Source organism: Kogia breviceps, chromosome 3 (genome assembly GCF_026419965.1).
Source record: "Kogia breviceps isolate mKogBre1 chromosome 3, mKogBre1 haplotype 1, whole genome shotgun sequence".
NCBI classification, from domain to species: domain Eukaryota; kingdom Metazoa; phylum Chordata; class Mammalia; order Artiodactyla; family Physeteridae; genus Kogia; species Kogia breviceps.
In genome coordinates, this window is record NC_081312.1 from 45601413 (window position 1) to 45629187 (window position 27775).

At 36.5% G+C, this 27775-nt stretch overlaps 1 protein-coding gene and 1 pseudogene across 23 annotated transcripts in view; one reads left to right on the plus strand and one right to left on the minus strand.

The window, feature by feature from the left end:
- KTN1 (kinectin 1) overlaps positions 1 to 27775 on the minus strand; it is a 134764-nt gene that overhangs the window by 71191 nt on the left and 35798 nt on the right. For 13 of the 23 annotated variants that reach the window (XR_010839547.1, XR_010839544.1, XR_010839550.1 and 10 more), the window contains exons 2-6: positions 17850 to 17887; positions 13008 to 13560; positions 9743 to 9880; positions 8204 to 8374; positions 6667 to 6797 (exon numbers count right to left, since the gene is read on the minus strand). Coding sequence is in view for 15 of the 23 variants with exons in the window: in XM_067028438.1 (XP_066884539.1) it covers positions 6667 to 6797; positions 8204 to 8374; positions 9743 to 9880; positions 13008 to 13530 (963 nt within the window). In the remaining 8 variants the exon portion in view is untranslated. The remainder of the gene's footprint in view (positions 1 to 6666; positions 6798 to 8203; positions 8375 to 9742; positions 9881 to 13007; positions 13561 to 17849; positions 17888 to 27775) is intronic. The other 10 variants (XR_010839548.1, XR_010839545.1, XR_010839551.1 and 7 more) reach the window with 1 other exon arrangement.
- On the plus strand, positions 21122 to 25576 carry LOC131752800 (actin-related protein 2/3 complex subunit 1A pseudogene; annotated as a pseudogene).

The following is a 27775-nucleotide window of genomic DNA, read 5'->3' on the forward strand; positions in this document are numbered from 1 at the left end:
GAGTCCAGGATACTGGACCACTAGAGAATTCCTGGCCCCAGGGAAGATTGATCACTGAGAGCTCTCAGAGAGGCCTCTATCTGAATCCAAGATCTGGCTCCACCCAACTGCCAGCAGCTCCCAGTGATGGATGCCTCTCACCAAACTACAAACAAGACAGGAACATAAACCCACCCATCAGCACACAGACTACCTAAAGCCATACTAAGCTCAAAGATACCACAAAACATAGCACCTGACTCAGCTCCACCTACAAGAACGCAGGCACAAGTCCCTCCCATCAGGAAGCCTACACAAGCCACTGGACCAACCTCACCACCGGGGCAGAGAACAGAAGCAAGAGGAACTACAACCATGCAGCCTAGGGAAAGGAGACCTCAAATACTGTAAACCAGACAAAAGGAGAAGACACAGAAATATCTTGCAGGCAAAAGAGCAAGATAAAACCCACAAGAACAAATAAATGAAGAGGAAATAGGTAAACCAACTGAAAAACAATTCAGAGTAGTAACAGTAAAGATGATGCAAAATCTTAGAAACAGAAAAGAGAAAATACAAGAAACGTTTAACAACGAACTAGAAGAACTAAAGAGCAAACAAACAGTAATAAACAACACAATAACTGAAATTAAAAATACTCTAGAAGGAATCAATAGCAGAATAACTGAGGCACAAGGTCAGATAAGTGAGCCGGAAAATAGAATGGTGGAAATAACTCCACAGAACAGAATAAAGAAAAAAGAATGAAAGGAATGGAGGATGGTCTCAGAGACCTCTGGGACAACATTAAGAGCAGCAATGTTCGAATTGTAGGTGTCCCAGAAAAAGAAGAAAAAAAGAAATGGTCTGAGAAAATATTTGAAGAGATTATAGTTGAAAACTTACCCAACACGGAAAAGGAAATAGTAAATCAAGTCCAGGAAGTAGAGAAAGTCCCATACAGGACAAAACCAAGGAGAAACATGCTGAGACACATATTAATCAAACGAACAAAATTTAAACACAAAGAAAAAATATTAAAAGAAGCAAGGGAAAAGAAACAAATAACATACAAGGGAATCCCCAATAAGGTTAACAGCTGATCTTGCAGCAGAAATTCCACAGGCCAGAAGGGAGTGGCAAAATATACTTAGTGATGAAAGGGAAAAACCTACAACCAAGATTACTCAACTCAGCAAGGGTCTCATTCAGATTCAATGGAGAAATCAAAAGCTTTACAGACAAGCAAAAGTTAAGAGAATTCAGCACCACCAAACCAGCTTTACAACAAATGCTAAAGGAACTTCTCTAGGCAGGAAATACAAGAGAAGGAAACGACCTACAATAACAAACCCAAACAATTAAGAAAATGGTAATAGGAACATACATATCAATAATTACCTTAAATGTAATGGATTAAATGCCCCAACCCAAAGACACAGACTGGGAACTTCCCTGGGGGCACAGTGGTTAAGAGTCCGTCTGCAGGGGACACGGGTTTGATCCCTGGTCCAGGAAGATCCCACATGCCGTGGAGCAACTAACCCCAGACACCACAACTACTGAGCCTGCGCTCTAGAACCCACACTCCACAACAAGAACAGCCAGCGCGATGAGAAGCCCACAGATAGCAATGAAGAGTAGCCCCCACTCAATGCAACTAGAGAAAGCCGCGCGCAGCAATGAAGACCCAACACAGCCATAAATAAAGAAATAAATAAGCAAGCAAGCAAACAAGCAATCATTAAAAAAAAAAAAAAAAAGACAGAGTGGCTGAATGGATACAGAAACAAGACCCATATATATGCTGTCTACAAGAGACCCCTTCAGACCTAGGGACGGACATACACACTGAAAGTGAGGGAATGGAAGAAGATATTCCATGAAAATGGAAATCAAAAGAAAACTGGAGAAGCAATACTCACATGAGACAAATTAGACTTCTGACTTTAAAATAAAGACTATTATAAGAGACAAGGAAAGACACTACATAATGATCAAGGAATCAAACCAAGAAGAAGATATAACAATTAGAAATATCTATACACCCAACACAGGAGCACCTCAGTACATAAAGCAAATGCTAACAGCCATAAAAGGAGAAATCAACAGTAATACAATAATAGTAGGGGACTTTAACACCCCACTTACACCAATGGACAGATCATCCAAACAAAAAATAAAGAAGGAAACACAAGCTTTAAATGACACATTAGACCAGATGGATTTCATAATTTGATATTTATAGGACATTTCATACAAAAGCAACAAAATACACTTTCTTCTCAAGTGCACAAACAACATTTTCCAGGATAAATCACATTTTGGGTCACAAATCAAGCCCTGGTAAATTTAAGAAAACTGAAATCATATCAAGCATCTTTTCTGACCACAACACTATGAGACTAGATTATCAATTACAGGGAAAAAAACTGTAAAAAAAAAATACAAACACATGGAGGCTAAACTATACACTACTAAACAACCAACAGATTACTGAAGAAATCAAAGAGGAAATAAAAAAATACCTATAGACAAATGACAGTGAAAACACAAAGATCCAAAACCTATGGGATGCAGCAGAAGCAGTTCTAAGAAGGAAGTTTATAGCAATACAAGCCTACCTCAAGAAACAAGAAACATCTCAAATAAACAACCTAACCTTACACCTAAAGCAATGACAGAAAGAAGAACAAAAAAACCCCAAAGTTAGCAGACGGAAAGAAATCATAAAGATCAGATCAGAAATAAATGAAAAAGAAATGAAGGAAACAATAGAAAAGATCAATAAAACTAAAAGCTGCTTCTTTGAGAAGATAAACAAAATTGATAAACCATTAGCCAGACTCATAAGGAAAAAAAGGGAGAAGACACAAATCAATAGAATTAGAAATGAAAAAGGAGAAGTAACAACTGACACTGCAGAAATACAAAAGATCATGAGAGACTATAAGCAACTATATGCCAATAAAATGGACAATCTGGAAGAATTGGAGAAATTCTTAGAGAAGTACAACATTCCAAGACTGAACCAGGAAGAAACAGAAAATATGAGCAGACCAGTCACAAGTAATGAAATTGAACCTGTGATTAAAAATCTTCCAACAAACAAAAGCCCAGGGCCAGATGGCTTCATAGGCGAATTCTACCAAACATTTAGAGAAGAAAACTAACACCTATCCTTCTCAAACTCTTCCAAAATACAGCAGAGGGAGGAACACTCCCGAATTCATTCTACAAGACCACCATCACCCTAATATCAAAACCAGAAAAAAATGTCACAAAAAAAGAAAATTAGAGGTCAATATCTCTGATGATCACAGATGCAAAAAAACCACAACAAAATACTAGCAAGCAGAATCTAACAGCACATTAAAAGGATCATACACCATGAGCAAGTGGGGTTTACCCCAGGAATGCAAGGATTCTTCAATATATGCAAATCAATCAATGTGATACACCATATTAACAAAGTGAAGGATAAAAACCATATGATAATCTCAATAGATGCAGAATAAGCTTATGACAAAATTCAACACCCACTTAAGATAAAAACTCTCCATAAAGTGAGCGTAGAGAGAACCTACCTTAACATAATAAAAGCCATATATGACTAACCCACAACCAACATCATTCTCAATGGTGAAAAACTGAGAGCATTTCCTCTAAGATCAGGAACCAGGCAAGTGTGCCCACTCTCACCACTATTATTCAACATAGTTTTGGAAGTTTTAGCCACAGCAATCAGAGAAGAAAAAGAAATGAAAGGAATCCAAACTGGAAAAGAAGAAGTAAAGCTGTCACTGTTTGCAGATGATATGATACTATATATAGATAATCCTAAAGATGCCACCAGAAAACTACTAGAGCTAATCAATGAATCTGGTAAAGTAGCAGGATACAAAACTGATGCACAGAAATCTCTTGCATTCCTATACACCAACAACAAAAAATCAGAAAGAGAAACTAAGGGAATACTCCCATTTGCCACTGCAACAAAAACAATAAATACCTAGGAATAAACCTACCTAAGGAGGCAAAAAACCTGTATGCAGAAAACTATAAGAAACTGACGGCGGCGGGGGTGGGGTGGGGGGGTGGAGACACTGATGAAAGAAATCAAAGACGATACAAACAGATGGAGATATAGACCATGTTCTTAGATTGGAAGAATCAACATGATGAAAATGACTATAATACCCAAAGCAATCTACAGATTCAATGCAATCCTTATCAAATTACCAATGGCATCTTTCACAGAACTAGAAAAAAAAATTTTACAATTCATGTGGAAACACAAAAGACCCGGAATAGCCAAAGTAATCTTGAGAAGGAAAAACAGAGCTGGAGGAATCAGGCTCCCTGACTTCAAACTATACTACAAAGCTACAGTAATCAAGACACTATGGTACTGGCACAAAAACAGAAATATAGATCAATGGAACAGGATAGAAAGCCCAGAGATAAACCCACACACATATGATCACCTTATCTTTAACAAAGGAGGCAAGAATATACAATGGAGAATATCCAGCCTCTTCAATAAGTGGTGCTGGGAAAACTGGATAGCTACATGTAAAAGAATGAAATTAGAACACTTCTAACACCATACACAATAATAAACTCAAAATGGATTAAGGACCTAAATGTAAGGCTAGACACTATAAAACTCTTAGAGGAAAACACAGAACACTCTATGACATAAACCACAGCAAGATCCTTTTGGACCCACCTCCTAGAGAAATGGAAATAAACAAATGGGACCTAATGAAACTTAAAAGCTTTTGCACAGCAAAGGAAACCATAAACAAGATAAAAAGATCACCCTCAGAATGGGAGAAAAGATCTGCAAACAAAGCAACTGACAAAGGATTAATCTCCAAAATATACAAGCAGCTCATGCAGCTCAATATCAAAAAAACAAACACCCCAATCCAAAAATGGACGGAAGACCTTAATAGACATTTCTCCAAAGAAGACATACAGATTGCCAATACATGAAAAGATGCTCAACATCACTAATCATTACAGAAATGCAAATCAAAACTACAATGAGGTATCACCTCACACCAGTCAGAATGGCCATCGTCAAAAAATCTAGAAACAATAAATGCTGGAGAGGGTGTGGAGAAAAGGGAACACTCTTGCACTATTGGTGAGAATGTAAACTGATACAGCCACTACAGAGAACAGCATGGAGGTTCCTTAAAAAACTAAAAATAGAACTACCATACAACCCAGCAACCCCACTACTGGGCATATACCCTGAGAAAACCATAATTCAAAAAGAGTTACATATCACAATGCTCACTGCAGCACTATTCACAACAGCCAGGACATGGAAGCAACATAAGGGTTCATCAACAGATGAATGGATAAAGATGTGGCACATACATACAATGGAATATTACTCAGCCATAAAAAGAAATGAAACTGAGTTATTTGAAGAGATGGATGGACTTAGAGTCTGTCATGCAGAGTAAAATAAGTTAGAAAGAGAAAAACAAATACTGTATGCTAACACATATATATGGAATCTAAAAAAAAAAAAATGGTTCTGATGAACCTAGAGGCAGGACAGGAATAAAGATGTAGCCGTAGAGAATGGACTTGAGGACATGGGTAGGTGCAAGGGTAAGCCAGGACGAAGTGAGAGAGTAGCATGGACATATATACATTACCAAATGTAAAACAGATAGCTAGTGGGAAGCAGCAGCATTGCACGGGGAAATCAGCTCGGTGCTTTGTGACCACCTAGAGGGGTGGGATAAGGAGGGTGGAAGGGAGGTTCAAGAGGGAGGGGATACGGGGATATATGTATACATATAGCTGATTTACTTTGTTGTACAGCAGAAACTAACACATCATAAAGCAATTATACTCCAATAATGATGGGGAAAAAAAAAGAATAAATGGAAGCCACTAAAGGTTTTAAGGCAGAAAAGTGTGTTAGGAATGTGTGTGTATGTGTGTTTAAAATAAGAATGGTCATGTCCATAATCTAATATTGAACACCGGATTACCATGTCATGTTATCTCACACAAAATAGCGCTTAAAAACTTGTCACATTTCCCAATATGAGACAGTTAGTACACCTGATAATACAGTGAGTGTAATATAATGAGAAATTAAATATTAGCCTCATGGCTTTGTTTTTTTCAAATTTTAGCCAGTCACAGCAATGCTTCTATCATTCAAAGCATTTACTTTAGAACAGTAGTATTCTATACGCGCGCGCGCGCGCACACACACACACACACACACACACACACGATAAAGATACCCAGGTGCTTTGAATGGTGCTATCTTCAGTCACAAAAGCATTCCATATGTTATCCAGAAATCACCCGACCTTGCCTTCAGTAATTACATTCACAGGAAAGCAAGGCACAACTTAGCCAAGTGCCAAATGACTTTAAAGTTATATAAATCCTACTTATTATAAGCAATTCGTTTTTGTCAAAACCTGAGATGACTCAGACACCTGACTGAACTAAATAAGTATATTGATTAGTATGGATATATGAAATAACTTCTGAAGGTATTCCAGAACTTTTAAATGTCACTAAGTGCTTTCGGGGTATGAAGGATGGGAGTAGGTTATAATTACTGCTCTAGCAGAAGTCTTGCTTGATGAACTTCTAATCACTGCCCTCAAATAGGCTCATAATCTAAAATATGCTTACCTTCTTTAAAGCATCCTGTATCACACCAGACTTTTCCTTTAGCAGGTCTACAACACAAAGCGCCTCATCTTCAGAAAACATCATAGTCTTCAAGGACAGAAGAAAATCTTTAAATTTTACTTCAGCATTCTCTTTAAAAAAAAAAAAAGTTAACATTTAAAAGATATAAGTAACAACTTCAGCAAAGGTAAAGCACCAAGAATTCTTGACCCAGAAAGTCAGTAACCAAGAGAAAACAGATTTACATTTCAGGTCAAACAACAATTAATGCTCTAGTCCACGGAGAAAAAGTGTTTATCATTTTTAATATAATATGGAATAATTACATTAACTAAAAATTTGCTCAACCTGCAGAATATTTATGTTTTCTTAATTGGAAATATAGTTGATTTACAATGTTGGGTTAATTTCTGCTGTACAGCAAAGTGATTCTATTTTATTTATGTGTGGGTATATATATATATATATATATATATATATATATATATATATATATATATATACACACATTCTTTCTTAGATTCTTTTCCATTATGGTTTATCACAGGATATTGAATATAGTTCCCTGGGCTATACAGTAGGACCTTGTTGTTTATCCATTCTATGTATATAGTGGTTTGTATCCAAACTGCAGAATATTAAAGTGCCAGTATACCGTTACTTAAAAAGAAAAAAAAAAAAAATGTCTAATATATGCTAGTATCTATACTATGTTCACAAATATTTTCATTTAACCATAACACTCACAACTTATGAGCCAAATTTTACAGATGAGAAAATAAGCTCCAAGACAATTACAAAAAAGAAGTCTGATTTTACAAACATCAAGTATATACAAGCAATCCTGACATTTTAAAAATCCATGCACCAAACATCTCCTGACTCCATTCCCCTAGGGTTCTTGTATTAGGCAACAGCTGCCTCTCATTAAAAGCAACTGCCACCCATTAGACCCAAAGGTGCCCAGAGCTTTTAATATTTCAGCTACATTTTAAGTTTAAAAAGGCAGTTGAGTGCATGTATGAGAACAAGTGGTATATGGAAACTCTGTACTTTCCACTCAATTTTGCTATGAACCTAAAACTGCTGTTAAAAAAAAAAACCTATTAAAAAAAATATGGAGTTCCCTGGTGGTCCAGTGGCTAGGACCCAGCACTTTCACTGCCGTGGGCCCCTGTTCAATCCCTGGTTGGGGAACTAAGATGCCGCAAGCCATGTGACTCGGCCAAATAATAACAACAACAATAATAATAATAAGGCCATTGTGAATTAGCATAGAAAACTCTCAGAGACAATCATAGAAGGGAACAGATTACCAGACAGCAAAACAGCTATGAAACCTTAGGCAAGTCAAAGTCCAATGTCCAGCTCTACAAAACTGAGAAGGTGGATTAGAAAACTACCAATAAATCTTTTACTACAAAGATTCTATTAGTCTTCTGCAATTCATTGCTTCTATGAGAAAGCACACTCACTCCATCAGAACTCAAAAATGTGTTTTTTTCAATACAAAAGATTGTCACATTCTGTGTATTACCTTTATCAGCTTCAATCTTCAGTTTTTTAGCCCCTGTTTTCTGAATTCCTTCTACTTGGTCAGGTTTAATCAGATCAATAACCTCTCTCTTATCCACCACAGGATTTGAATCAGCATTATCCATCAAAGGAATATAAGTTGTTGCATGAATAAGGGGTTCATCTACCAAGACTGCAATTTAAGTTCAACAAAATCATAATTACTCAGCATTTTTATAACTAATTAAATAACATGTAAGCACAATTAAGTTTAATGATAAATGCAGTTATTTTCAAATCTCTAATACCAGCTCAATTTGGCTTTAAATTCCTATTTTATCATTTAACAACTCAAAACACTCTTCTAATTAGGAAATACCAGTTCAATATTATTTTATAGCATATCATTTAGGTTACCTCAAGTGTATCACACATCTCCGCTAACAGTATCTGAAAATTTCTTCTTATACATCCCTATACATTTTAGTTAGTTCTCATGTTTCTCCTGATTTAACTGAGAATCCATTCACATTTAATTAGTGCTCAAGGAAAACTATTTATTTTTAATGTATGTTGGTACTTTACTGACCTCTTATTCCAATTGGTAATTCTTAACTGAGATTTTTCCTTGCTAGATACAAAATTAGTCACTGTTCTATGCAGATATCTTCGGTACATCTTACTACACCAGTTAAAACTTCCAGAACCACATTAAAAGTGGAGGAAGGAAGGCTTCTTACTTTGTTCCTAATTTTAATGCGAAAAGTTTGAATATTGAAGTCTGCTATCTGTTGGTTAGAGGCACAAACTTCCACACCCATATGGAAGTCTCTCTATATCCCTACCTTAAAAAAAACACCTCTGGGGCACATACAGTTCTTTCATTTAAAAATCTATAATAAATATTTAATATTAACAAATATTTTGTGATAATATTTTTCTATACCTGATTGCTTGATATATCATAATTTTAATGCAAATAACAGAATTTCATCTTTTCCCTTTCCAATTTTACTATTTTCTAGCACTAGTTGATATCACAGCCCAATATTATAAAAATCACTGTTTAATCTACGTAAATTTCATAGCTAAGTCTTCTCTGGACAATTTGGAACAGATAAAAATTGCTCCATCACTTTTAACTGGATGCCTCTCATACACACATGCAAATTATGTTTAATAAGTAATTAGGAATGTAGGGTAATGATAAATTTAACTAATGTTCTCAAGCATAATCTTTATGTGATATTAAAAAGTACAAATATTTCAGGAATACTTTTCTTCTATAGAGTTTGTATGCTATTAACATTATTTTCAAAACTCAGTTAAGAATGAGAATATTCATAAATGCTTTTGTCCTTTTATAAATTTCATATAAAGGTCTTCACCACAAACTTATACCCTAACCATCTGTCAAAGCACCATGGGCTTGTATTAGTATTAAAGCTGTTATGGTACACATTAAGCTGGAAATTAAAGAGCATGTGAGGTCTCTAGGTTCCTTGTCCTAGTGGACTTCTCTAGAATTAGTATTTATAAAATACGTATCTACACATTTCACCATTTTCAGTCTTTTGCTTCTTTGATGAAACCTTCTTCTTTCCTGATCCACCTTCTTGTTTAGTCTCTTGATGCAGGGGTAATGATTCTTGCTTTTTTGACAGTGCCGTAAGAGGTTCCACCTTTTTATCCTGATCATCTTTATTAAAAATAAATGAAAAATCATCATAGCAAACAATGAACACACCAGAAAAGATTAAATTATTAATGAATACTTCCTAAAACGCTTTACCACCAAAATTTTAAACTGATATACAATTCTCCCACTTAATCATTCTAGCTTTCTTACTCTGCCACATATGCTCTTTAACTTCATCAGGACTTCTAGTACTTGTTCCTTCTTTTCTATCCCATTTCTCAGCCACTCCTAGCCCTATACTCAGCTTATAGGCATGGTCAAATCCCTTATCATCTTAAAAAATAAAACCCTTCCCACCACTGTAATCCCTAGCCTCCCACACCCATTTCCTTTTTCTATTGACCAAAGAACAGTCTGTACTTCCTTTCCTACCAATCATTTCTCAACTAATTGCAACCTGATTTTTCTCTCTTCCATTATTATCCATGAAAGATTTTACTCAGGTCCCTAGTGTCCAAAATGCCACATTCTATCAATAATATCCTTTAATCCTTATTTGAATTCCTTATTTGAATCCTTATTTGAATGCTTATTGAGCATTTCATACTATTGGTCTCTACCTCTTGAAATTTCTCTCCTCTCCGTTATGCTAAGTGAAATAAGCCAGTCACAAAAGGACAAATATTGTATGATTTCACTTATATGAAGTACCTAGAGTAGTCAAATTCATAGACACGGAAAGCAGGATGGTGCTTGCCAAGAACTAGAGAGAGGGAAGAATGGGGAATTAGTGCTTAACAGGTACAGAAATTTAGTTGGGAAAGCTGAAAAGTTCTTGAGATGGCTGGTGGTGATGACTGTGCAAGAATGTAATTGTACTTAATGCCACAGAACTTACACTTTAAAATGGTTAAAATGGTAAATTTTATGTTACATATATTTTACCACAATAAAATAAATAAAATTTAAAATTCAGCTCCCATGATTATTCTTTTCTTACACTTGGAATATTCCTTTGCAGTCTCCTTGGTAAGCTGTTCCTACTGAATACCTTAAACGCTGGTATTCTTCAGAAATAAGTCCTCATTTTAAATACTTTCCTTGAATGATCTTCTCTACACCCACGACATCAACTACTACCATCATGCTTAAGGCTTCTGAATCTGTAGTCTAGCCTTATGCCTCTGTACTTACATTTCCTACTGCATCCTCCCTATGTAAATAGCCCCTATAGGCACCAGAAACACAAACTGAAAGCATTCTCCTCTCGGCACACATCCACTCTCTGCCCATTATTCCGTCTTAGAGCTATCAACATTTACCAATCAGAGCCTGGGTAATCTTTTCTTCAAAGGGCTGAACAGTAAATACTCTGGTTTTGTGGGCCATTTAGACTCTGTCACAACTATTCACCTGCTGTTGCAGTGTAAAAGCCAGCCACAGACATACATTAACAAATGAGTGTGGTTGCATTCAAAAAAACTTGATTTATGGACATGGAGGTTTGAATTTCATATAATTTCCATATTTAACACAATATTACTCCTTTAGTTTTTTTAATCCATTTGAAATATAAAAACCATTCTTGGCTCATGGGCCATAAAAAACAAGAAGCAGGCCAGATTTGGCTCACAGGTTGCAGTTTGCCTACCCTGAGAGATCTTTGCAGATCTCTCTAACCTCCTTACTATTTCTTCTGTCACTACCACAGTCCAGTCCTTCAACTTAACTCTGGAAAATAATACCCTCTTAACAAACATGCCTATATTAAATACTGCCCTATGAAACTTGTCTTCCGTATTTCTGCCAAAAATACCTTTCTAAAATGTAAATCAGACCATGTAAACTAAGCCTGTTTGAAAATCTTCAACAATGGCCAAATTACAACATCCCAGCTCCTTAGCACTGTATACAAAAATCATCATGATCTACCCACTCCATTAGCTTTTCAGCTTTGTTTCCTACCACTCCCTGCCTCCCATTTCATGGTTCAACAATACACTGTACTCTTGCACCTTTAATGCCTTTATGCATGATCTTCTGCCAGTGGGGAATGAGATCTCACTATTTGCTCGATGAAGTGATTCATTCTGGAAGACCCAGCTCAGGCACTGCCTCCTCTGTAAAGCTTTTGACCCATGGTCCCCACAAGCACTAGGTGTTTTGGCTCTGTACTATTTCTATACTTTGTATTTTTCTTATATAAGTCACATTTCAGTATTTACTTACATGTCCTTCTGTCCCTTTTACTCTTATTTCTCTAGTACCATGCTTGATCAGAGCTGGCAAGCAAATATTTAAAATCCAGTATAACTAACTTAATACTCCACAAGTTAAGATACGAAAACAACTTAATAGTGAACACAAGTCCTTTCATACAGAGCAAACTGTTTGCAATTTCAACCATCAGCACACCATTTCTCATGTCCTTTCTGTTTTACCTATTAAGCTCTCTCCTTGGAACACCCTTATCCACCAAGAAAAACTAGCTAGTACTGATTCAACCTTTAAGATTAACTTTAGGCATTACATGCTCTAAGTGGCCCACCTTAGAACTCCAACACTGGTTTAGACATACCTATCTCATTATACTAAACTTTTTATATTATAATAACCTATTTCTGTTTGTATCTACAACTAGCATGAGGCTACCTTGAGAATGCACACTTTATCTCTGCAGTCCTAGTACCTAATATAATGCTTAGCACAAAACAGATGTATGATAAATGTTTGCAAAATTAATCAATCAAAGGTGAAAATTATATCTGATTTTTCTTTTCATCTTTAATTCCTATCACACTGATTAGAAAGTACTGGTTGAAATAAATGTAAACATTTCTACCTACTGATATTTACAGGTCCTCAGTGCTTTTATATATTTCTATAATATATATTACATTTTATATATTTATATTTTATATATATAAACAGGTTTTATATATTTCCATTAAAGGCCTTTTCCACATTTGTAATGTGAAATTTAGTTTTGAACACTGTTTTATGCTCAGTACTAATTCTTTCTATCAACAATTAATGAAAGCAAACACACAATGAAAAGGATAATGATCTCAATTTCATATTCAGTATTTAACATTTGTGTGCACACTTAACAAAGTATCTGAACTTCAAACTCTAAAGTTATTAAAACAAATATAACCATGCAATAAAACTGAATAGATTACAATACCGCTTCCATTTTTAGACTTCTTCTGCCCTGGTTTCTTCTTTGAGGCAGCTGCTTCCAAGGGGGGGGTGGGCTGTTTAGTAACTGGGACAGGTTCCACTTTTTTGCATGGAATCTTTGATACATCACTTTCTTTGGTGACCTGTTCTTCTAGTACAGGCTTGTGTTTCTTTTCCTTCTTCTTTCTTTCTCTAACATTACTTGAACTTTCAACCACATTCAGTGGAACAGGTACAACCTGCTCATCTTCCACAGCCAAGGCATCAGATAATTTAAAGTCCCGGGGTACACTCTCAGAATCAGATTCATGGAGGTTCCCATTTTGAAGTTCTTTCTTTTTATTCTTTTTCTTTTCTGCCTTCTTTTTGTCTGTTTTGGTAGGAATAAGCTTTTGTTCTCTTTTCTGTTTTGCAAGAACTTCATCATATAATGTTTCTTTCATGAAAAGCCAGAAGAAGAGGAAAATTACTGTAATAACTACTGAAGGAATAAGAACAATAAAATATGTTGACTCATAAAACTCCATGGTGCTTCTGTTAATGTGATCCTATAAAACCTAAATGTGAAAGAAGGAAAAAACAAAAACCTGGGTCAGTCTTATTAAATACAAAAAACCTCTGTTCTTTCAAGTGGTATTTCATATTTAACCTGATCTACAAATCTGAACAGGTTAGTTTTTTAAATCACATACTTGATTACTTTGCCAACTACAATTTGAATATACTATTTAAAAAAATTTGTGATAACTAGGAGTGTAACAGCCTTCCATTTTAAAATCATGTGAAAAGGTTCTAACGGAAGGAAAAAAACTTAGCCATTCATTACTTTTTCCCCCAAAATACCCACTTTTGACAGTTAGTATTTAGTTTTCCTCTTACTGTACAATGTTCATGAATACTACTATACATGGAAATAAAGAGGCATTAACTATTACCAACACACTAGATATCCATTAAAAGTACCACACTCTTAACTGCAAAGAAAGCAAAGGTGGTTCATTCCTTCACTTAAAGATTTAAGTCCATTCACAAACTGTGACTTTATTCCAGTTAACTAACAGCCTCATGACATGGTGGGATACAACAGGATATGGAAATATAATACAGTAAAAAATCAAAATGTTAGGATATGTCATTTGGCACTAAAATAAATTTCAAATAAGATGCTTTTCTCAATTTTTTTCAAGGTACCTCTTACTATAAAAAACTGCAAAATCAAGGGCAATCACCATCCTCTCTTAATAACGTCTAATTAAGAAGCAAAATTTTTAATAGTATTAACACAACCCTGGACTAAGAGAAGATTTTAACAAGATGAAGGGGAAAAGGAATCATGTGATAACAAAATACTAAAAGGAACTTTATACAGAATTGTTCTTGCCTGATAATTCACGAACCATCCAAGATTTTTAATTTATTAAACATATTTTACTGTGCCTGTTAGTGGTCAAGAAGAAATGCTTTTTAAAAGATGTTTTATTTTTGGTTTTTTGTTTGTTTTAACACTACCATCTACAGGCTACAAAGCCTGTTCAACTTGGCTGGGGAGTTTGGAGAGAAAAAGGACAAAACAATGAGTTAGAACTCTATGGATTTTTGCTTTGAGGAAAGAAAAGAGGCTAAGGCACTTAGCAGCAACCACAGATGCTGAAAAAAGATCAAGTCAAAGTAAGAGGGCTGGGGCTTCCCTGGTGGCGCAGTGGTTGAGAATCCGCCTGCCGATGCAGGGGACACAGGTTCGTGCCGCGGTCTGGGAGGATCCCACATGCTGTGGAGCAGCTAGGCCCGTGAGCCATGGCCGCTGAGCCTGCGCTCTGCAATGGGAGAGGCCACAACAGTGAGAGGCCCGTGTAACGCAAAAAAAAAAAAAAAAAAGGTAAGAGGTCTTTGATGAACAGCAAGCTGCAGCCACAAGCAACTTAGATCTTAGGAGAGCAAAATCTATGATGAAGCAGAGCAAGAAGCAAACGTTCAGGCAGAAAAGAGGCCATGAGACCACAAGAACTCTGAAACACATATTCCTCAAATGTTCTCATGATTTTTCTAGTTCCCTTTTCCAGGTCCCACATGAGCCTGGAAGAATCATGATTTCCATTTTTGGATTTTTCAGGAGATTCCCTTCACACAATTCAATTCCCAGTCATGTGAGCTCTCTTTCTGCATCTAGGAGGAGTCCAAGCAAAACACCAAGGCAAATTTAAAGTCAAGAAAATGTTTGCATTGCTTTAATCCAATATTCCTGATTCTTTATCCCAAGAAATTTACAAAGAAAAGCATATATAAAGATGTTCATAGCAATATTACATATAATACAAAAAACTGAGATAGAATATACAACATCAGAATGGGTTAAATTAGCAAATATCAACTCAATAAAACACTGCTGTTAAAACTAAATACTGAGACTTTCTTCAATTAAATACTGAATAGTCAAAATCACAGTTTTACTTGTATGATCAAAACATCTCATGTATAATAGGTTAAGATGAATATGTAAATTAAAGTTGTGCCATAATCATGGGTGCAGTCTCCCTTGCCTTAATATTTTAAATTTTGTTAGTTTAAGAGAAACTCATAAAATTTTTAATTCCTTGTTTATTTTTAAAAATGGAAAAATGAATAAGTACTACAGTATCAATCAATACACCATAGTTTTACATTATTCCCATGAGAATAAGAGTAATATAAAGAGGGGGAAAAGGTGGCAAAAGGAAACTGGGAATGAAATCCAGGGGAATACAGGGAAAAGAGCAAAGACAGGAAGAGTTTTTTAAATTTGGGGGGTGAGGGTGTAACGGAAAAATAAAAGAAACAGGAAAGAGAAGGAGAGGTTGAGACAGAATTAATTTAGCTAAAGGTGACAGGAATCAGGTCATCAAAATTTTCTAAGTCCACAGTAGCAATTCAACATACATTTGTTGAGTTAGAAAAACATGGAGACAAGCAGAGGCTCAGATTTTGAGATGACAGCGAAAGTCACCAATGTTAATTTCTTCCATATTATCACATTCCCTTTGTACTATTAAGGACCTTTTAACCTAATCACACCTTAAACCTTAAGAGAACCCAATTTTAATGTAATTAACAGCTAATGGTGGTACAGATTTCTCTGTCAGGTGAATGAGGAGTGGTTATCCATGGGATAATAAGAAACCAAGCCCAAACCAGTGGCTTTACCTTTTATTTGGACATAAAACTCTCTAGAAACTTATGAAAGATACTGTTCCTCTTTCTCAAAACAAACAAAAAAGTGTACATACTAAGGTGTACAAATAATTTCAGAATGTTTCAGACTCCCTGAAAAATATGCATGGATCCCAGGTTAAAAAAACCTGCTCTAGAATAAGAAATAAGAAGTTTTCATCCCTGCCCTTCCCTACCCCACAAAAACCCCAAAATAGATAACAGAATGGATATATATATTCTGTGTTTCATCTATGTATGTATTATGAATGCTAATCAAATAGTTTTAAGATTCTATTCACTTGCCTTCCTGTAACTTCAGTTTGTTCAGACAAAACCTGAGCTTCACCACTGAGTTAAATTTTGTAAACTTCTCAGAAGGCTCAATCTGTTCATATAAATATAACAAATAATGTGAACACTAAAACTTCAAATAATATAATTGCTCCTTGATTTTATTTTTACAATTTCAAGAGAACTACTGAATCAAAAAGGATAAAACTATATACATAATGATGGGCCCACTGTTTATAATGATAAGGCAATTTTAAACATAAATTTATGTTGAGCACAATTACATAGTCTGAGACTACAAAAAAAGTGAGAATCATTACATTTTTAGAGTAAAATTACAAATATTTTTAACATATAGTTCATTGTTCAACTTTAAAATTTTTTTCTACATTAAAACAGAAATTTAAGTAACCATGCTGAATGCACAATATTACACTTTTAAAGGTTTAAATAAACACAAATTTTAAAAGAACCGTTACTTACATATTACAAGGAAAAATGGAAGCAGTTTGATAGATATACTATTGAATTTCAAGTAAATGTAAGAATTTTGAAATCTCTTTCCTTACTACCACAGTATTTTAGTTACTCTTACGTCTGACATCATTTTCTTTAAACTTTAAAGAACATTTAAAACAAATGACACCAAAAAACTAATTTTATAAATTATCTGTACTTCAACTGATAAAAGTATGTCAACTGGAGTGACTCGAAAGAACCAGTAAGAAAAATATAACAAAAATTCAAGACTGAAGTCTGAACAAACAAAGTCAATTTTTTTCCATTGATGTATACTGCACAACATACAAGCAAGCATATTTGTAAAGAGCAAGCAAAGATTTGAGGAAAAGGTAGTTTTCAACCCAGGAACACTTAATTTCTTAAGAGTTCCTGTATAAACCTGTAATGTCTGAACAACTAAATGAATACACCTTTAAAAGATATACAGGCACCAAAAGTAGCCTACAAGAGCTTTATTCAATGTACAACATAGTTATAATATTACTAGAAGTAGCTGTGAAACCTAAGCTGAAAGCTCTTATCACAGGCTCTTTGTAAAAATAGAGTTCGTAAGTTAAAAAAAAATCTATCTGTAACCTGATCATGCTGAATCTAAGTAGTCTGTATTCTAAACATGCCATGTTTCTCTTCCTTTAAATCCATAATAACATCTTATGTTGTTTTTTTAATGTTCAAGTTAATCTTTTTAAGGAAAACTTTATTTATGGAAGTACCATACACTGATAAAAAGTATATTCATGGACAAGTATCACTTAATCAGATTTCCAATACACAACAGAAGTTATCTACATTATTTTCTGAACCCTTCTTGGTAAAATGTAAGATTAAGCATTATGGCGTCACTAACCTTCAAATAAAGTATGCATGTCATATTCCAGATATATCCTGAAAAAAAATAAATTTTAAGATTGATAAACAGCAATATAATAAAGCATTAAAATAAAGTCAAGAGTCTTGACTTTTGATCCCAATTCTGACTTGGCTCCAGGAGTCTCTTCTTACATAGGTCTAAAGTCCAAACTACTTAACATGATCTTGGAAATGCCAAGACAAAAAATTTAAGTGGTTCCCAGCTGGTGGTGCCCATAGTGCATGTGGCAGAAGTGAATGCACATCTTCTTTGGTATATTGCCCCCTCAAGCCAGGAACCTCAAGATTTCCAAAGAAGACTGTCATCCAGATAAGAGCCCACAACACAAAATGACAGAACATGAGATAAGCCATCATGAGGCAAGAGGCAACAAAAATAAACTAAGGAATCACAACCCTAAAGATACAAAATACTGGAATTAATAGATATAGATTATAACCTACACAAAGAAGAGGTAACTAGAAAAATGAGCAAAGAACAGAAACTATCAAAAGTAACTGGGTAGGGACTTCCCTAGTGGCACAGTGGTTAAGAATCCACCTGCTACGGGCTTCCCTGGTGGCGCAGTGGTTGAGAATCCGCCTGCCGATGCAGGGGACACGGGTTCGTGCCCCAATCTAGGAAGATCCCACATGCCGCGGAGCGGCTGGGCCCGTGAGCCATGGCCACTGAGCCTGCGCGTCCAGAGCCTGTGCTCCACAACGGGAGAGGCCACAACAGTGAGACCCGCATACCACAAAAGAAAAAAAAAAAAAAAAAAAAAAGAATCCACCTGCTAATGCAGGGGACATGGGTTCGATCCCTGGTCTGGGAAGATGCCACATGCCGTGGAGCAACTAAGCCCATGCGCCACAACTGAGCCCGTGCTCCGCAACAAAAAAAAGAACATGATTCTGTTAACTCAGATTAAAAAAAAAAAAAAAAAAAAAAAAAAATCCTTTGGGCGTCCCTGGCGGCGCAGTGGTTGAGAGTCCTCCTGCCGATGCAGGGGACATGGGTTTGTGCCCTGGTCCGGGAGGATCCCACATGCCGCGGAGCGCTTGGGCCCATGAGCCATGGTCGCTGAGCCTGTGCGTCTGGAGCCTGTGCTCCGCAATGGGAGGGACCACGGCAGTGAGAGGCCTGCGTACCACATTAAAAAAAAAAAAAAAAAAGTAACTGGGTAGATACGAATCAATTAGGACTTCTACAAATAAAAATTATAATCAAAATTTAAAATCCAATGGATAGGTTAACATAGGTGCAAGGACACCAATTAAAATGACTATTTCAATAGGCTAAATAGATCTGATGAGAGTGAATTAAGTCAATGCAGACAGAGGACAAGGCAACTATTAAAGCATGGTGAAGGACTTCCCTAGCAGTCCAGTGGTTACTCTGTGCTTCCAATGCAGGGGGCACAGGTTCAATCCCTGGTCAGGGAACCAAGATGATCCCACATGCCACTTGGCACGACCCCCCCAAAAAAAAAAAAAAAAAAAAAAAGAGCATGGTGAAAGTGAGGAAGGAGTCTAAGACAAATCCTATGTTTCTACCTTGGACAAAATCTGTAAATTATGAAATCACATGTCAAGTTCAAGAATACAGGAATAGGTTTTTGTCTGGGAGTTTTAGATATGATTTTGAGGAATATAAACTACAACCAGCTACAGAATATCAGCAGTCAATTGAGTAGACAAAATCAGCACTAAGAAGGCACTACAGGCTCTAAATTGGGGAACCAAAAAGAACAACTCTCTAAAAAGTCCAATTTCTCCTCCTCCCTAGTATCAAATCTAAAAACCTTTGCCTTGTCCTTTGTATCAAATCTTCACTTATCGTTCAAAACACAGCCCAAATCACACCTATGAAAATATCTTTTCAACTACCATCTTCCACAGCAGTCTATTAATTCACTTTGTAGAGTTATTTAGCACCAATTAGTATACGTCAACATTTGTTTTCCAGGGCCTTCTGAATAAACAACAGTACAAAAGGCCACAATGCCTGCCCTTATAGGGCTAACATTCTACTAAAAGGAAGACAGTCCAACAATTAATATACAGTATATGAGACAGAACACAACCTGACACATTTGAGCCAGAACAATAAAAATGTGGTTCAAGTATAATGAACAAGAGGAAAACTAATAGAAGATGAGGTTAAAGAGATCATTTGAAGGGGGCAGGGGGCAGTGAACAAATCATGTAGCTTCTTACAGGCAAATGGAAGGGCTGTGGCTTGTACTCTGAGTAATATGGGAAACCAACAGAGGGTTTTGAGTAGAAAAAGAGTATAGGGAGAAGGTGACAGCAGGGAAAACTTAAGAGACAACTGAAGTAATCTAGGCAACAGATGATCAGAGCAAGCTGGTAGCAAGAGGGGTAGTAAAAAGCAGTCAAATTCTGAGTACACTGAGGGTAGAGAAAAGATGATTTGCTGAGGACTGGAATATGGGGTGTGAGAGAACAAACAAAGACAACTCCAAAGCTTTCAGACTAAGCCAAAAATAAGAGTTGCCCTTTACTGAGATGGGGAAAATGTGGAAAGGACATGGTTAGGGTTAAAGACCAGGAGTTAGGTTTTAGACAGGTGGAGATATCCAGCAGACAGCTAAACAAAGAGTACTTAGGCAGGTGAGGAATACATGCTAAAAATATAAACTTAGTCATACTCAGCATACAAATTATATTTAAAGCCATAAGCGTGGATAAAATCACCAAGAGAATGGGTATAAACAGAGCCCAGGTCTCAAGACAGAGCCCATGGACAATTCAACAACAGGAAGATGAAGAGGAACTTGCAAAGGCAACAGCAAAAGAGAAGTAGAAAGAAAATTAGGAGAATGTCACCCTGGTTGCTAAATGAATAAAGTATATCAAGAAAGAGAGATTAATCAACTTTGTCAAATGGTGTTAGTAAATAAAGTACAGTAAAAACTATTGACAGAAATTGACTATTGGATTTTAGCAACAGAGACATTAGTGGTGACTGACCAAAGCAGTAGAGTGGTGATAAAAACCTGACTGAAATGAAGTCAAAAGTGAGAACTCCAGCAGGTGTGAACAACTCTTTGGAGAAGATTTCCTGTGAAGTAATAAAAGAAATGCAATGGAAGCTGGAGGGGAATATGAGGTTGGGGCTTTAGTTTTTAAAGTTTTTAAAGACAGGAGAAATAACAGCATGTTAATATACTGATAAAGATGATCCAGCAGAAGCAGAAAGACTGATGATGCAAGAGAGTGAGGGGTGAGGGACAATGTTCTCAAATGGCAAGAGGAAAAGAATTTGGTGTACAAATTCTAGAGACCAACCTTAGACGGAAACATAGGCAAGGAGATAGATACAGTGTAGAAGTTTGTAAAAATTATCCACCTAATGCTACTATTTTCTTAATGAAATGGGAAACAAAGTTATTAGTTCAGAGTAAGGGTGGAAAGGGTGGCACTGGTGGTCCTATAAAACACATTATAATTATTACATTGTTATTTTTTACTTATATTTTGTTCATTTTGGTTCTCCACTTAAATTTAAACCTTTGGAGAATACAGGGTGCTTAGCAGTGTTGCACAAAAAGATTGACTGACTTTAAATGAATTTATGATCCACCTGAGGAAGTAAGTACATAGTATCAATAAAACAGAGCATTAAAAACCAAACCTGAGCCTCAATGAGGTCTACTCTTCCAGCTCAAGTACATTGCCTGCAGATATTTCTCCTCCTCCTAAAATCCTAGAGCATTTATTCTCTATGCACACATTATTCATAGGGGATAACTATGTAACGATAATAGGAAAGTAGCAATATGCTGCAGTGTGATAAGGATAAAGAACAGAAAATAATGGAACTCAAAACCTATAATAGATTCAAATTGATTTTTAAAAATTTAAAAATCAATTTATCTGATCATTCAGATCAAATAAAGATATCCAGACAGATTAAAATTTTAAACTTAAAATGTAAAAAGTACTTGGAAGAAAACACACAAAAATAAGTAGATTCACCTTATATTATACAGCTGTATATGTTTAAAAGTTTACATGTGTATTAAGTCTACAATAAGTTTTTAAAAACTTGATTCTACAAATAAATAAGAAAAAGACACCAATGAGAAGAACAAATTATCAATCATTTACTGAAATGGCCATCAAAATATAAAAACTTACCTAAATTTCCATTCTCTACACCAAAAGTATTATGTCCCCAGAGCCCACAAATACAATTATAAAATTATCTTTTAAAACAAGAGGAAAAACATTTAAAGCAACCAAAAGATAAGATAATATAGCAAATCAAACACTGAGTTGCCTAACATGGGAACTCCATTTACAACAGCTTTTCTAAAATTAACTTTACAGATTACACTGAAATCTTAAAGCTGAGGTGCAATTTCTCCTTGTAAACTGCAACGCGTACTTGTTTCTATGACTCACACCTTATTAACATACCCTTTAAGTTATTTCGGCAATACCCATTCTAGAGAACTGCTACCCCAGTCTGAAACAAATCTAACTAATACCAGAGATGAGTAATGAAATTTCATTTCTCCATTAGTTATCATGTCACAACACGTGAAACTTCTATTTCTTTTTTTTTAACCAAACTTAACTTTTCTTCCTTTAATACAAGACTAGATAAATCAGTTTGAACAGCTTCTCCAAGAATATGAAAAGTATCTGTGTAGCTGGTAGCTGCTGAGAGTTATACCAATATCTTTCAGACTTCTGCTTACCCATCAAGCCCCATCTAGTCCATTTTCCCAGGAAAAGACACTACTCATTTAAAAACATATCCACAGGACTTCCCTGGTGGAGCAGTGGTTAAGAATCTGCCTACCAATGCAGGGGACACGGGCTCAAGCCCTGGTCCGGGAAGATTCCACATGTCATGGAGCAACTAAGCCCGTGCGCCACAACTACTGAGCCTGCACTCTAGAGCCTGTGAGCCACAACTACTGAAGCCCGCACACCTAGAGTCCGTGCTCCGCAACAAGAAGCCGCCGCAATGAGAAGTCCACGCATCACAACGAAGAGTAGCTCCCGCTAGCCACAACTAGAGAAAAGCCTACACACAGCAACAAAGACCCAATGCAGCCAAAAATAAACAAAATCAATAAGTAAATTTTTAAAAAATTAAATTAAATTAATAAATAAATAAAAACATATCCACAAGAGATAACCTGGTTAAAAGTTTATTCTGTAAAGAAAGCTAACTTATGATAATTTAATTAGACAAGTTAAAAGCTTTAATACCAAAAATTTAATAATACATTTAAATAATCAGTATTTCAAATCAATACGTAAAAGTTACCAAAGATGAAGATAAATCATCAAAATTGTTCAAAAATTAACACAGTTCAAAAATTAAACATTAAAACATGAAGTTCACACCAATGATGTAATTGTAAAACAGCTATACCATATATACAAGACTGCCTTCCCCTAAAATCTAGTCTTGACCTACCTTTACTTTTTCACAAGGTCTCTGAGTTGAAAAGGGCCATCTAATTAAAAGACTGGACCCAGCTGAATGATCAGTGAGCCTATGCTGATGAGGAATAAGCACCTCCCATAAGCTCCTTTTACAAAGACATTAGAATATTCCTCCTAGTTGTGATCCAAAATCTTTTCCTCCTGTAACTTCTCGTTGAGGCCCTCTAAGTGCCCTAACCTCCTCATCTATGTCCAATCCCACTACAAGGCAGTCCTAGTAATGTATGGTACCAGTTAAATTTATTAACAAACAGAAAACCTACTTCAAACCCTATCATCCTTTAGGAAAGTTCTGCTAGGGTGTTTAAAGTTAAACGTAACAGACTGATAAAATAACTCTTAAGTACATCACCGTAGGTCACTCAACAATGAAAGTACTAAAATAATAAAATGTTATATTTATTCTTGCCTATTCCTAAAAAACACATAATACTTAAGATCATTTCACAAACTAAACATGAAATGTAAATGACAAGCCAAAAACGTCAAATACTATCCAAAAAAACTCTAAGGGAGCTATTGGAAAAGCTGCACTATAAAACAAGAATCTTTACATCTCGCCCGAGAACTGTCAAATAAATGCAACATAAAAAGCCCCAAATACATGTGAAAAATTTAGTATATAGTATATAATCAGAGAGCTACTTCAAATCAGTAAGTAAATCTATAGATTATTTAATAAATAGTATCAGCACAAATGACAGCCATTTCAGGGGGAAATTCAGCCCCTACCTCAATTATATATGGATCAAAGTTTTAAAGGTTTAAAAAGTTAAACCATGAAAAAACTAGAAAATAAATGTATTTCTTTCAATCTAAAATAATTGTTTTGTAAAAGGTTTTTTCTATGTCTCATGTAAAACCCAGAGCCATAAAGGAAAAAACTGGAAAATCTGACTAGAAAACATTGTAAGACTTTATGGGAAAAAATAAGTGACTAACAAAAAAGACAAAGGTCTGGTAGCCTTAACTACAAACATCACCTGAAATGTGAGAAAAAGATGAACCTGGCCAGAGCCTGTTCACATCAACTGCCCAGAGTCCACGAATTCCATGCTCTGAGCCCATCCGGATGGCCCCGACCTCCAGCTTTCTGTCCTCTGAAAACACTAAGAATAATATCCCTGCATCAATTTTTACTAAAGCCAATTCACCTGTCACACCTGAAACAGGTATCGTACCCAGATTGCCCTTAGCCCCAATAACCACAAAGTCCACAACTGTAAGAAGATGGGAGCCAGTGGGTGAAAATTCATGAACTCAAGGAGCACAATGGACACATCACAGGTATCGACCGCGGTCCCAAGAGTGACCTCAGGGTCACTTGCGGGGCTGACCGCAATGCCTACGTCTGGAGTCAGAAAGACGGTATCTGGAATCCAACCCTGGTGATCCTGAGAATTAACGATGCAGCCACTTCTGTCAAGTGGTCCCCACTACAGAACAAATTTGCTGTGGGCAGCGGAGCATGACTCATTTCTGTTTGTTACTTCGAGTCCGAAAATGACTGGTGGGTAAGCAAGCACATTAAAAAACCCCTTTGCTCCACAGTCCTCAGCTTGGATTGGCATTCCAACAATGTCTTGCTGGCAGCAGGATCCTGTGATTTCAAATGCAGAGTGTTTTCTGCCTACATTAAAGAAGTGGATGAGAAGCGAGCCAGTACACTCTGGGAGAGCAAGATGCCTTTTGGTCAGCTGATGTCAGCGTTTGGTGGCTGTGGCACTGGTGGCTGGGTGCATGCGGTCAGCTTCTCTGCCAGCAGGAGCCACCTGACCTGGGTCAGCCACAAAAGCACTGTGTCCGTTGCCAATGCCTCAGAAAGTGTGCAGGTCTCAACTCTGAAGACAGAGTTCCTGCCCCTCCTGAGTGTGTACTCCATCTTGGAGAACAGCGTCACGGCTGCTGGCCATGACTGCTGCCCCTTGCTCTTTCAACTACGATGACCACGGCTGCTTGACCTTCATCTCCAAGCTAGACATCCCGAAACAGAGCATCCAGCACAACATGTCGGCCATGGAGTGCTTCCGCAACATGGACAAGTGGGTCACAACCGAGAACCGCAACACGGCCCTGGGGATGCTGCACCAGAGCAGTATCACTCAAGTGTCTATTCATGAGGTGGACAAGCAAGATTGTCACAAATTTTGCACTACTGGAATTGACGGAGCCATGACCATTTGGGATTTCAAGACATTAGAATCTTCTATCCAGGGCCTTCTGACAATGTGAAGCTGAGCAAGCCTCCCAAATCCAGCATGAGGACGGACAGGCTGCACTGGGCAGCTCTGCCATTCGCCTGATGGGGAGGAGAGCCAGCCGCCAGGAAACACTGAAGACACATATGGCGCAAACCTTGTTGTGTGTTCTGTTTGAGGATAATTGGTGAAAGTGTTAGTTTTTTAAAAGCAGCAGTGATTTGGGTTTTCTTTTTTGTTTTGCTCTTTCATTCCATTCTTGACCAAAGCTTCTCTTTAAGTAGCTTATTATAGAAAATTGTCACACTAACTTAAAGGAAGGAGTAGGGGTGATATGTAAATTACCTGCTAAAAAATTAAATAAAAATACTGAACATGGAAAAAAAAAAAGATGAACCTGAGACAGAAAGGTTAAAGGACACGTTTAGAAGATTCCTAGGGGAAAAAAGATATCCAATAAATACATATACAGTATTAACCCAAAGATGAACACAACAAGACAGATTGTAATCAAAATGACAAAGCTCAAAGATAAACAGAGAATACTAAAGCTGTACGGGAAAAGCAACAAATAACATACAAGGGAACACCCGTAAGGCTATCAGCTGATTTTTCAGTAGAAGTTCTGCAGTCCAGAAAAGCGTGGCATGACATACTTAAAGTGACAAAAGGGAAAAACCTACAACCAAGAATAGTCTGCCCAGCAAGGCTCTCGTTCAGACTTGACGGAGAAATCAAAAGCTTTCCAAACAAGCAAAAGCTAAAAGAAGTCAGCACCACCAAACCCGCTTTACAAAAAATGTTAAAGAAACTTCTCTGGGCAAAAAAGAAAAGGCCACAACAAGAAACAAGAAAATTATAGAACGAAAAAGCTCACCGGTAAAGGCAAACATACAGGTAGGAAATCATCCATACACAATGCCAGTAAGGAGGTTTAATTAAAAGACTGATGTAGTAAAATCATCTATACCCACATAAGCAGTTAATGGATATATAAAACAATTAGATGACTATGTTATCAAAAACAGTAATCACGGGGCTTCCCTGGTGGCGCCGTAGTTGAGAGTCCGCCTGCCGATGCAGGGGACACCGGTTCGTGCCCCGGTCCGGGAAGATCCCACGTGCCGCGGAGCGGCTGGGCCCGTGAGCCATGGCCGCTGCGCCTGCGCGTCTGGAGCCTGTGCTCCGCAGCGGGAGAGGCCACAACAGTGAGAGGCCCGCATACCGCAAAAAAAAAAAAAAAAAAAAAAAAAACAGTAATCACTGGAGGGAGAGAATACAAATGCAGGGTATTTTAAATGCATTTAAAATTAAGAGATCAGCAACATAAAACAATCATATATATATAAATATATATATATATATACATACACATATATACATACACATACACATATACACTGCTATACAAAAACCTCATGGTAAGCTACAAACCAAAAATCTACAATAGATATAAACACAAAAAAGGAAAAGGAATCCAAACACAACATAAGATAGTTATCAAATCACAACACAAGAGAACAAAAGAAGAGGGGGGAAAAGACCTACAAAAACATAATCCAAAACAATTAACAAAATGGCAATAAAAACATACATGTCAATAATTACCTTAAATGTAAACAGACTAAATGCTCCAACCAAAAGACACAGACTGGCTGCATGGATACAAAATCAAGACCCATATATATATCTGTTGCCTACAAGAGACTCACTTCAGATCCAGAGACACAATCAGACTAAAACTGAGGGGATGGAAAAAGATATTACACACAAATGGAAATCAAAAAAAAAGCCAGAGTACCGATACTTACAAGACACAAAACAGACTTTAAAATAAAGACTATTACAAGAGACAGAGAAGAACACTACAAAATGATCAATGAATCAGTCCAAGAAAATATAACATTTGTAAATATATATGCACCCAACACAGGAGCACCTCAATATATAAGGCAAATATTAACAGACATAAAAGGAGAAATAAACGGTAACGCAGCAAGAGTAGGGGACTTTTTACACCCCACTCATATCAATGGACAGATCATCCAGACAGAAAATCAATAAGGAAACACAAGCCTTAAATAACACATTAGACCAAATGGACTTAGTTGATATTTATAGAGCATTCCACCCGAAAGCAGAATACACATCCTTTTCAAGCACACATGGAACATTCTCCAGGACAGACCACATGGTAGCCCACAAAACAAGCCTTGGTAAATTTAAGAAAACT